Raw genomic sequence first — 11,493 nt, forward strand, 5'->3', positions numbered from 1 at the left:
GCGAGGGAGATAGCTCCAAAATCCAGTCCAGGTTTTGCGGTAGGTAATGACGCGCCACAGTTTGGGTTGCCAAATATTGTCATTATTCCGCTCCTTGGATAGTATGTGAAGATATGGCTTGGGGAACGTTGAGCATGGTAACGTCGACACTGCTGGAAGAAGTGCAGTCTTCTCGTAGTTAATGTATGTGCTTAGAAAATTGTCTGCCTTTACTGTACAGACGCTTTATTTCCCTCCTTTTGTGGTCGTGCCTGTGAGCATGGTGTGATTAAAGAGAAACGGTTTGAAGCAGCTTGGGCGTGGATATGTACGTCAGACCATGCTAAGCTAAGTTAGCATGTTGTTGAGACTCCTAGCTTACATAATATCGGAATACGACAGTATTCCAAGGCGAACTAAGGTACAGTTTGAATATCTAAATGTGTGACTAACCGAGAATCTTGCTTTCGACCATTTCGCCGAATATTATTGATCCGTTGTATTTGTGTGGTACTGGCCGTAGACAAAGCGCCTGGTCAGACAGCAGTTTGTATTCAACCTAAAACTAAAGAGCCTACGGATGTCTAGTTTATGATTTATGATGTAAATGTATTTATTTTACAATAAATTGCGAATTGATAAGTATACAAGTAGGTGATTGAATGTATTGCGCGTAGCGTTAGGGATGATGTCAAGGCAGGCGATAACGTATTAGACATCAAAAACGTGTACAGTAATTGTGTTTAAAGGGAAAGAGTTAATTAATGGTGATCACTGCTCTATTTTACATGTTTGCATGGAGAATCGTAATTCTCACAGAAGTAATGTGCTTGTCCTTTGTGTTTACGTCTTGAACTACATTTGTGCAGGTAACAGTGTACTATGTGTGAACTACAAGAGTTGGCATTTTCATGGCTTTTCACGACGCGAGGAATGAAACTGAGAAGGAAAAATGAACAAAAGGCGATTCAAGGAGTCATCCATAACAGTAGAAGATGAAGTAGAGCTGAATATATCAATATACCTAAGTGCAAAGTTGCAACGATTTATGCACAAGTAGTCTAATCTAATAAGCAAGAGTTTATGTAGACATTCATTCTAGGATGTAGTTAGACTTAAGTGATTGATTAAAGTTTTTTTCTTGAAGGAAACACGCTTCTTTTGAGCAACATGTATCGCAGTATACCATTTTCAAATGTATTTTAGTGTGGCTTACAAGTGGTTTGTTTGAGCATTCTTAGAAAATATTGTCCTTATTTTCCTTCTTCTTTTCTCCTCTAGTTCATCCTGACTCATCAGAAGTTGCTTTTTAGGGGTCTTCGTGGCCCAGGAGAGAGAGGAGGATGCATCGCGGCGGGGATAAAGACTTTCAAACATCAGCGAGGAAGATGGGAACATCATTGCTTTTCCAACTTTCAGCACATGAACGTGAGCTGGATTTAGTTTGCTTGGATCACAGCTATGCCAAGCCGTGGAATGCCCACCCTGATGCCAGCAGTGCAAGGCCAACCAGGACACTCTTTGTGACCCCACGGCGCCAAACTGAATCATTATCGTAGGTTAAACTTCTTTTCAAATGTGCCTTGATTTTTACTGATCAGATTCATTGTTTGATTGTTTCAATCTTCATTTTACACAGAGAAGCTGATCCATTAATAGACGTGGACGGTGTTGTTCCTTCCCCTCTTCCTTTATATGATAATCAGAAGGCTTTAAGTGTGATGAAGGAATGTGAGCGGCATGTACTGTTTGCTCGCACCCTTGCTGATGGTCCACCGCCTCCCGACGACTGGGAAGAACATATAAACAAGTAAATGCACACTTGACCTTTCATAACTCCTGTGACATCATCTGTTTACACTTTAAATTACATCTGAAACGATCTTAAATATTGTGTTTTCTTGCAGGAGTGGATGGTCTGTACCTCAAAACAAATTATTTAATAAAGTGCTCAAAGCTCTGCAAGCTGAAAGGCTTGCACGTCTAGCAAATGAAAACGTAAGCTTTCAGAAATCCACATTTATTATATTATTGTTGACATTTCAACATCTGTGATTGTGTTGTATTCAGGCATCCAATGAACCAATATTGAGGCGGATAGCTGTAGACAAATGTGCCCGAAAGGTGCGGCACGCACTTGCTAGTGTCAACTGGGAAACCAAATTGACGCAATGGCTACACAATACGATGGTTGAATCATTGAGTCTTGCCATGCTGGCCGCATATTTGGATGTGCTGCAGACCCTAAAAAGCAAGGCAAGTTTTATTCATGGGATTTATTAACTCAAGTGTTCTGTCTAATTTACTCCCCTGTATTTTCTTTATGGTAGTTACCCTCGCTGATCGATAGGATGCTTCTGAGCACCTCTGGAAAAACGAACACACCAAGTGCCGAGGCCTTGTCGTTGCTACTCAAACGTCCCTGGGATCCAGCAGTGGGGGTTTTGTCTCAAAACAAACCAGTAAGTCAATTTTATTTATTTTCTAATGGCTCTTTCTGATACCACCCAGTATTGCAAAATTAAACAAATCAAGCACATGGAACGGAATATCAGTGGGCAATTAAGCAATGTATATTAAATGATCTTGGTCTGAGAATACCAAGTGAACTGCAAACGTTTATATTTCTGCTTACACTGAATTGTAGTAAACTAATTAAGACCACCATTTGAATCTGAAAATATTGATTAATGTATTTTAATTAATATTAATTCACATAGTCGATGCAAAAAGTGATCACAAAATAAGGTGATATTTATTTCTTCGAAATATTGCTGAAAGTAGTAAGTTTGGTAGATATTTTTAAAATAAGTTATGTACTGTATTTGACGCATAACGGTACAAGTGATTAGTATTTACAGTGTGAATGTGATTCTCGTGTCATGCTCATGTTTAAGTTTTACAGTATCACTTTACTACTACCCCCCCCACACACACACACACACATTACAAAGGCAGCGAGACGTGACGTCATATCCGTTTCCTGATAAACAGCTGGGATGTCGAGCTCAAACGCGTCTCCTGCTCAACAGAGCAGCTGATCCACACACATAAATTTAATACAATCAAACACCAACTATTGTGCTGCATTCACGTAGTTGATGTTTGCATCGGGCAGCCAACTGTCACTCCACAGTGTCATTTCGCGAGCGCTCATAATATATATACATTTTAAGTCACTTGGCAAGAAAGGCCAGACAAATGGGATGTGTGGCCTGACAAAGCTCCTTTTGTGAGAGTTTTACAAGGGTCAAGAGAGAATTGGCAGTACTGTGCTCACATGTTAGCGCTCTCTGCTAAATGCTGCTCAGTATAGCTGTGGAGGATTGTAGATACTGGAGTAACACCATCTATGCGATGGATGGTCGTCCCGGGCTGTAAAACTGGGGGGAAAGTAGTTGGATATTGGTTATTTAATCCAGCTTCCATGGCGTCTCTCTCCTCCTATGTCGACACCTTGGTCTGTGATAACACAGGCTTATTATTATTATTATCCAGTATACCTGTCTCTCGCTCACTTTGTCATTCTTGTTCGCCACTGGGTTGTATTTTGGTAAAAGACACAGATCTCCTGTGCAAATCTTTGCTCTCCAGTGATATGCCGTCACTCTCAGCAGCGGCAGTAGTAATAGAGAGTCGTGTTACACCAAGGTGCTGGATGTGGTCCTAGTCTCTGTTTTACCATCATATTTCGAATTAGCAACTGGATGTTTTGAAAACAGATTTCCATGCTTGTTTGTCTTCAATATATGTGTGTCCTCTTGCAGACCAAGCTTCCCGGGTCTCCCCTCATTCTCATTGCCCCGTCATGTCCCACCAATCCTGCCCTTCCAACTTCTCGACGAATGAGATTCTGGCAGTCACAGCTCTCCTGCTTGGGAAAGGTCTGGATTTGAATCAACTTCACATTTGCCATGAACTTTGCCTTTGTCTTGCTCATCATTAACACACGGGTTTCTTGTCCACCATAGGTCATTCCAGTTCACACTCATGTCAACAGCAACTCCAGCATTAGTGTAACGCAGTGTCTTGAGCACATGCTGGGTACTGTCAGAGCCAAAGTCATGGAGGTATTTTCCCCTTCTGTCATTGATGTTATTAGGACTGTCACTGAAACCAATCATGTGCCTTCAAACTAAACAGTGTCTATTAACATTAACTTTGCTTTGTCTTCACCAGGTTCACAGTCACTTCCCCCACAAACCAATTGTCTTGGTTGGCTGGAATGCTGGTGCACTAATTGCTTGTCATGTGGGTCTTACTTTTATTTTGTTGCTTCATTGTTTTCAGTGGTGGTTGCTAATTATAATACATTAATTCCAGGTATCCCTCATGGAGTATCTGACTGCGGTTGTTTGTCTTGGCTTTCCGCTGCTTTCAGTAAATGGGCCACGAGGGGTATGTTTGAGCCATTATTGATTTATTTTTTTATTTGAGGTCGATTAGATTTACTTTCAGCTGATAACCATGTTGGACTTTGTCGTTCTGTGTCAGGATGTGGATGACCCCCTGCTGGACATGAAGACCCCGGTGCTGTTTGTGGTTGGTCAAAATGCACTACAGTCCACCATTGAAGGCATGGAGGAGTTCAGAGAGAAGCTGAGGGCCGATAACAGCATGGTGGTGGTGGGAGGAGCAGACGACAACATCCGGTAAGTCCTGCTTCATTTTAGATCATGTTTATATTACGTCATGTTTAAATTATCCTGTTCATATTTGCAGAATAAGTGCAGCAAAGATGAAGTCCGAGGGCCTGACTCAAACTATGGTGGACCGTTGTGTCCAGGTATGTCCTTGAACTTACTTCCCTATAGGCTTTTAACATCTCCTGATTCTTTTTCTATTATTTCCTCTCAGGATGAGATTGCAGATTTCTTGTCAGGTGTACTCATTAGGCCAGAGAGTCACAGCCACGCTGCAGGAGAGATGAGGGACCTGGATACAGAGAAGAAGAAGAGATCAAGACGAGAGCTTCCTTTTGACATTGAGAGAGGACGGCCTTCTTCCCCTGCACTTCGGCTTCCCATTTCCCCATCTGGATCAGAGGTTTGTTTCCCAGGGTTTACCTGCACTGATAACTTCTGTGGGCATCTTTGAATTTGAACCATTCTGATTCTTCTAAAAAAATTAGCTTGCAAACCTGTTGTTAGCTTTTGCTATTTAATTATTTCAGGTGTAACTTGGGAAGGTGTTTAAATTGATCCTATACTTCTCTTTTCCTTTGAAGAAACATTTTATTTCAGTAGTAACATTTAAAAATAATTGGAAATGTGCGGCATTCATTATCCAATGCTTTGCCATGAATCTAAAAGTACATTAACACTGTATACCAATGCTTATAGCTTTAGTCATTTATTATTTTATTTATTTTTGCAGGACCTATCCAGTGTGTGCAGCAGCCCCACATCAAGTCCTAAAACCAAGACTACAGGATTATCTCCAGCACAAAAGTCCAGCCTGATCACAGCCACTCAGCTCCTCAAGACTCACATGCAGCGCTCTGGCACCGTATTGTCCCACAAGCAAGCCCAAGGTTAGAGCACCAATAGTTGCAGTTGGAATGAAATGTTGAGCTTTGTTGCACAAACTAATTCGTTTGAGATGCAAGTGACCGCTTTTAAATAAGCTTAAATATGGGAATATGGCAAAATAGTGATTTTACTCAGGTCACACCGTTCACAGAAAGGTGGGACTGAAAATACTCTCCTCTCATGCTCTGTCTCCTCTACTCCTTCAACTCTCCTTTCCTGCTATTTCTCTTAATTCCTTCCAGCTCAGTTTGCTGCTTTTATGAAACAAAACATGCTTGTGAGGAAAAATCTTCCTCCCGGTACTCCTCCTTGTATTTTTGGTAAGTGTCTTTCCCTCTTTCATCTTTCTCTTTCATTTTCCTCTATTGCATCGTTTTTTGTTACACATTTAACACTTCATCAGCCATGCAAATGTAAAGGTTTTTTGCTTTTACTAATACAGAAATAATACCCAAAGGAAATTGTGTTTTTGATTTGAGCCTGATTTAGTTTGTATGTTTGACGCAGTGCCTGTGACCAGTGATCAGATGGAGGGCCTGGAGAGGGATGAGATGAGACCCCACGGCAAGAGGAGGCAGACCCCGAGCCCAACCCCAAGCAAGGCTTCGAAGAGGGCAAAGATTAAGGTCACCATTGTTTCTCAGAGTGATACTGCTGGAGGAACCATCAGCACTTCACAAGACGGTACTTCATTCTTTCCTTAACAGTTAGACAGTTCTTAGCTGGACTGGTGTTACTGTCAGTTTGTGGGTTTTATCTTATAACCCAATGTAGACCTTTTAAACACTGAGAAGTCCCTCTAGATCAATTAATTGAATTTTTTACTTTATTATTATTTTTTTAACTTTTAACTATCTTTCATAAGTTGGGCAGAAAGACTGAAGGCTTCACTAATACTTGTCCATTCAAACCACAGCCCCAAGGCTGAGGCTGGCCAGGTCTTTTATATGCAGTGCTCAAATGTCTTGTTGACAACATGATTATGATGCAATTAAATAAGTACCTTCTTGTTAACATGCTTATCAATCCAGGTTTAGACCCATGCTTATAAACATACATCAACAATGTCATGTTTTTATTGCTTTTATTGAATGTTAATCTTGATATGACGGTTTTGCAAAGAGTCTGTAAAATGTTTTTGTTTTTACTTTATCCCAGGAAAACCCATTGGTGTAGCTATTGGACAAACTGTACCTGGAGCCAAAGAACTCTCTGGACTTCTCACCGGCCAACGGTAAAAACTCTCACACTCTGTTGAATCTTCCCTCCTGCCCCTCCTATACAAATAGACTATGAAAGAACCTCTGAGTTTAGGATCTTAGTGAGAGACGAAGTGAACTTTCTGGGGTAGCTCCTGAGTAGATGGTGGTTATGTGTGTCACTGCAGGTCTGGTAGTCTCTCAGAGGTATCTGGTGCCCTGTCCCCAGGCTCCAGCGTACAGCATTGCATGGTGTCAGGGTCCTCCACACCAGTCCAGGCGCAAGCTCCGGCCCAAGGTACCTGTGTCCTGTTCAGCCATGCACGCCTGTTTTTATCTCTCTGACTGTGCCGCTAATCTCAGCGCAGTACCCTCAACGCACACACAGCCAATCATGCTGATATGTGTGGGATTAAATTCAGATGTGATGATCAATGCCATTGGTCACCTCTTGTGCTGCTGCTCCCCTGTTACTGCTTGACCTCGCACCTCTAAATTCTATGTGCCGTTTGTGTGTGTTTCTCGTCATTTCTGTATGAATGTCGCCGGTAAGACATTAGAACGTTGTCTAGTACCCCCACCCTAAAATAACAATAAGACCATTAATATGTTTTTTTTTTGTTTTGTTTTCTTCAATGGAACCTGACTTCTCTACAGTAGACTCTAATATTAAGTAGTTGGAGCTTCATGGTTTGACATCATGGTTAAAGAAACATAAAGATTAATTAATATGCTCAAGTTGGTGGTTGAAAGCTTCACCAGAGACAGTATATGATGCTGTAGTCACTGTTCCTGGGTTATCTATCTTCAGTTATCAACTTCCTATGTAGATTGGGATTTTTATTCTCTCCATTGCAATGATGCGCCCACTCGTGTCTCTTCCCTGGTCTAGAGACAAATTAGTTCTCTGGTTCACTGTTTTGAACTGGTCCGATTTGTGGTTAGACCAGGGACTTTGATGTTCAGTTATAAAAACTGCAGTGCCACTAACCCGCTTTGTTCACGCAGGTTCTTCCGCCAGCAGTCTGCTACAAGGCCTAAGTTTCAGTCTTCAGGAGATCGTCACCAAAGCCTCTAGTTTTCCCTCCACATCATCCCTCACAGGTGGAACACAGGTGAGTGCAGGCCCTTGTCCTTCAGTTGCATGGGCTGTTTTGGGACTGGCCTTTTGAATTGTACACTACAATTTGCAGTCTTTGCAAATTTTAATCATAATTAAATCTCTGTTATTGCCGATCACAAGTATTTAAATCTATGCTCAGTACAGCATAAAGTGCATACTAATGTTAAGAAGGTTACTGTTGTTCTGTAGCTGCTTTTTGAAAAGCTAATAAGTTTACAGTTATATCTATTAAATAGTTTACTGACAGATTCAAACCGTGCTGAAAATGGAAGTTTCCGATTACTGAGTGAACACATTAGAAGTGGTTGAATGTCATGATCGATGCAACTTGTTTTTGCCTCTTCTGGTAGGTGATCTGTGGGAAGCCTCAGGGTCCGCTCCTGAGCTCTGTTGCCACCAGCGGCAGCAGCACTCTGCTCCGGGCAGTGCCTGTGGTCACAGGAGGAATGGCTAAGACTACTGCAATCCACCAGCTCCTCACAAACGGGGGACTGGCCAAACTTGCCAGCAGTTTGCCGGGCTTGGCCCACATCACCAGCCACACAGCCGGTATGTCGAGAGCTGCCAAAGCCAGGCGGCCACGATGAACACACGGGGGTGAACGCTCTGGCTTTTGGCCAGACTAGTTGAGAATGGACCAGGTGTAGATTCTGGAGCATCATTGACTCCCGCTTGAAGGGAAATGTACAGAGCATGGTTTGGTTCCAGAACCAGACGACGTAGGAGTAAAAATAACTCGCATGTATGATTCGCCAGATTCTTCATGGCCGATTGTCGGAATGTGCTCTTGAGTTGTTTTGTATGTCATTTCCTGTTCATGTTATTTGTCCTTTCATGTAACCATTTTTGTAGACGACACCGTGACTCATCTGCATTTAATATCCATCAATGAAAGTGCTGACATGCTTGCTGCAATAAAAACTGGAATCAGACTCATGTTTTTATTGTTTTTGTCCAATCTGCATCTGCTTCCTGGCTTCCTCCTCCTCCTCCTCCTCACTTACCTAATCTGTCTACATCCTATGTTCACTGCAGCGCTGTCCATGTGACTCCATGTTGCATTGCACAGAATCTCTGCCTGGAATCACCAGTTTGACTCTTAAAGGTGTGAGTCAGTCGCTGTGTTACACACATGCAGTTAGTTCTGAGTCTTTTTTATTTGTGTGTTGTGACTAGGGCAGAAAGCCCCCACATCTATTACCGTGACTCTGCGAGGAGCACAGGCACTCAGTGAAGCATCTCCCAGCCAAGTTGAGGGTGCGACTCCTCCTGGGACACATGAGCCCAAGGTGTGAACTTTTCATTTACCTACGTCATTTGTGAGTGTGATATTGTGACCAAATAGTATTAAAGTTCCGGGTGTCTTTAGATGCAGTGTAAATGAGGCCCATGTGTTACAGAACCCAGTGAGTGTAGCTTAGAGAGAATTTGCGTGAAACTACTAGATAATCTGACCAGAGACTAAATGGAACACCAGGGTTTGTGGTTGATGCTAAAACTAGTGATATACAGAGTTGATATGACTTGAATTCCACAGCACATGAATTCACTGTGCCGAACTCATTTCACACTCGAGTCCCTACTGAGGCTCATCTATTAGGCAGTAGCTCCTCCAATATTCAGGGTGAGCACTACCTCAAAACACTCATCACTGCTATGATTGTTGATTTTTATTATTTTTTTAAACATCTGTTTATTGGCATTTTTCAAAAATGAGTACAAAAACCCCGTCTGAAAAACAACCAAACAAAAACGACACAAAATAGTAGTTATTGCTCTTGTTCTGGTTCCTGCGGTCAAAATGACAAGCCGTTTCTTTTAAGAAAAAAAGGGCCCCATATTTTTTCAAAATGTTTTTCTATTTCCCCTCAATGTATACGTTATCCGCTGCATTGGAAACAGTTGAGTCACTCCTTGTATCCAGTTTGTGATGCTTGGTCTTCTGGTCCTTTTCCATGTCAACACAATGCAGTTTTTTGCTTGTAACATATGCAGACTGATAAAAATATTCAGTCTTCTTCTACTTGGGATCACCTGGTTAAATTCCCAGAAGACAGCAAAGGATCACATTCAACAATAATGTTTCTTTAGTAACATGACCCCCAAATCCTAGAATCTTTGGACATTCCAACACACAATGAAAAAACGTTCCCTTTTCTTCCTGGCATCTATTGCATATATCATGGATGTGTTTTCCGCCTGTTGTTGACCTAATTTTGACATCTTAATATGGTGCATATTGCAGTGATCATGAGGATTTCTTACACAACAGAAGGAAACAGTGAATGGTCACAGACGTATCTGCCTGCTACTGCACTTGCTCCTGCAACGCCAGCTCTGTGGCCTCATGGGAACCTGCATCTCAGTGAGGAGGATGTTTTGTGTTTTCAACAGTATTTGCATATGTTTGCGCCCAAGTTAGCATCACTGTAATTGTCTGTAATTACTATCTGTCATTTGACGAACCCCTCGCAGCTGGTAACAAGAGAGGCTCCCCCACTCTGATCAACACCCGTCCATCACACACAGACCAAAAAATGTCAACCATATTCAACTGCAGCTTTAACATGCAGCTGCAATGGAGAGCAATTTCCTCCTGAGAATGAATGAGGTAATTCTGATGCTGATTCGGATCAAATTAAAACCTTAAAACGTGGGAGTGGATGGACAACATTCCTCACCCACTGTTATATAATAACAAAAGATTATGTCATTCTGTGTGATGTCTCCCCCACACAGGGAGGCAGGGATGGCAAACAGGAAATATCTAATAGGAAAATCTTATTGGTCATGAGTCAACAGCTCCAACAGTTTGCTTGAAAAAATCATTACAAAACTAGACGCTCGCTCTTGGGGTGATTCATAAAATCTTCCTCACCTGCAATGATGCTACACAGGATGAATCAGTAGTTATGTTGTGCCTTTGTTCTCACCTAAGTCCCTCAGAATTAAATTCATGATAACAATGATAAAACCTTTTGCTTTGGTCGTGATACATGTAAACAGTCCAAAAACGTTTCTCATGAATTCAACTAAATGTTCCATAGGTTTGTACGGAGCCCTGGAAGTGACATGCACCAGTTTATTTATTTTTTGGATGTGACATGCACAACTTCTTTTTTTTTTTTCCTCTAACAGACATATGATTCGCATCTCATATCAACTATTCTCACCTCTGTGTTTGGGTGCACATTGTCTCCTGTGTTCGCATAAATTCAATATCTTGCATTATTAAATGATTTAAATATTCTAATAACCTGCTATTTTGCTATTTCTATGTTTTTTTCCCCTGGGTTTCCACATATATAATGGCATTACATTCCAGATAACCTTTTCCATCTGCGTTATCAGCCTCATTAATAGGTTTGAAAAATCAAAAACATTTCCAGTTAAACTCAACATATCTCACAATGTGCTTGTACGAGAATATTTTTTTTGTATTTTGCTTTTAACAGTTTATCCTGTGATGAAAATGGGCAAAGTATTGGCTGTGACTGCTTTGGCACATCATGCTATCTTCAAGGACCAAATAGCAGAAACGTAAATAACTCGCGTCATACGAAATGTAATACTATCTTTGCACTTTTTGTGAACTATCTCTGTGATGTTTGAATAAACGGTTACTTCAAGTTTGGCTCTATTGCGTTAAAATCTGTCGAGA

The 11,493-nt window shown here is 41.4% G+C and overlaps 1 protein-coding gene across 7 annotated transcripts; it reads left to right on the forward strand.

Annotated features, from left to right (window-relative positions):
• The first annotated feature begins 39 nt into the window (after positions 1 to 39).
• On the forward strand, positions 40 to 11,445 carry kansl3 (KAT8 regulatory NSL complex subunit 3). Of its 7 annotated transcripts, none has more exons than XM_053871686.1 (22): positions 40 to 183; positions 1,261 to 1,534; positions 1,619 to 1,789; positions 1,887 to 1,977; positions 2,050 to 2,235; positions 2,310 to 2,441; positions 3,747 to 3,863; positions 3,951 to 4,049; positions 4,159 to 4,230; positions 4,303 to 4,377; positions 4,474 to 4,631; positions 4,702 to 4,765; positions 4,837 to 5,025; positions 5,356 to 5,512; positions 5,753 to 5,830; positions 6,018 to 6,194; positions 6,669 to 6,744; positions 6,898 to 7,007; positions 7,718 to 7,824; positions 8,183 to 8,381; positions 9,009 to 9,121; positions 10,078 to 11,445. In XM_053871686.1, the coding sequence occupies exons 2-22, from the start codon at positions 1,323 to 1,325 to the stop codon at positions 10,078 to 10,080; spliced, it is 2,586 nt and encodes an 861-aa protein (XP_053727661.1). In that variant the 5' UTR covers positions 40 to 183; positions 1,261 to 1,322; the 3' UTR covers positions 10,081 to 11,445. The 7 variants fall into 7 exon arrangements, with proteins under 7 accessions (XP_053727661.1, XP_053727666.1, XP_053727667.1 ...); XM_053871690.1 differs by having other exon boundaries at positions 121 to 137; XM_053871687.1 differs by lacking the exon at positions 40 to 183 and adding an exon at positions 218 to 400.
• The last annotated feature ends 48 nt before the right edge of the window (positions 11,446 to 11,493 follow it).

Source organism: Synchiropus splendidus, chromosome 7 (genome assembly GCF_027744825.2).
Source record: "Synchiropus splendidus isolate RoL2022-P1 chromosome 7, RoL_Sspl_1.0, whole genome shotgun sequence".
Lineage (NCBI taxonomy): Eukaryota > Metazoa > Chordata > Actinopteri > Syngnathiformes > Callionymidae > Synchiropus > Synchiropus splendidus.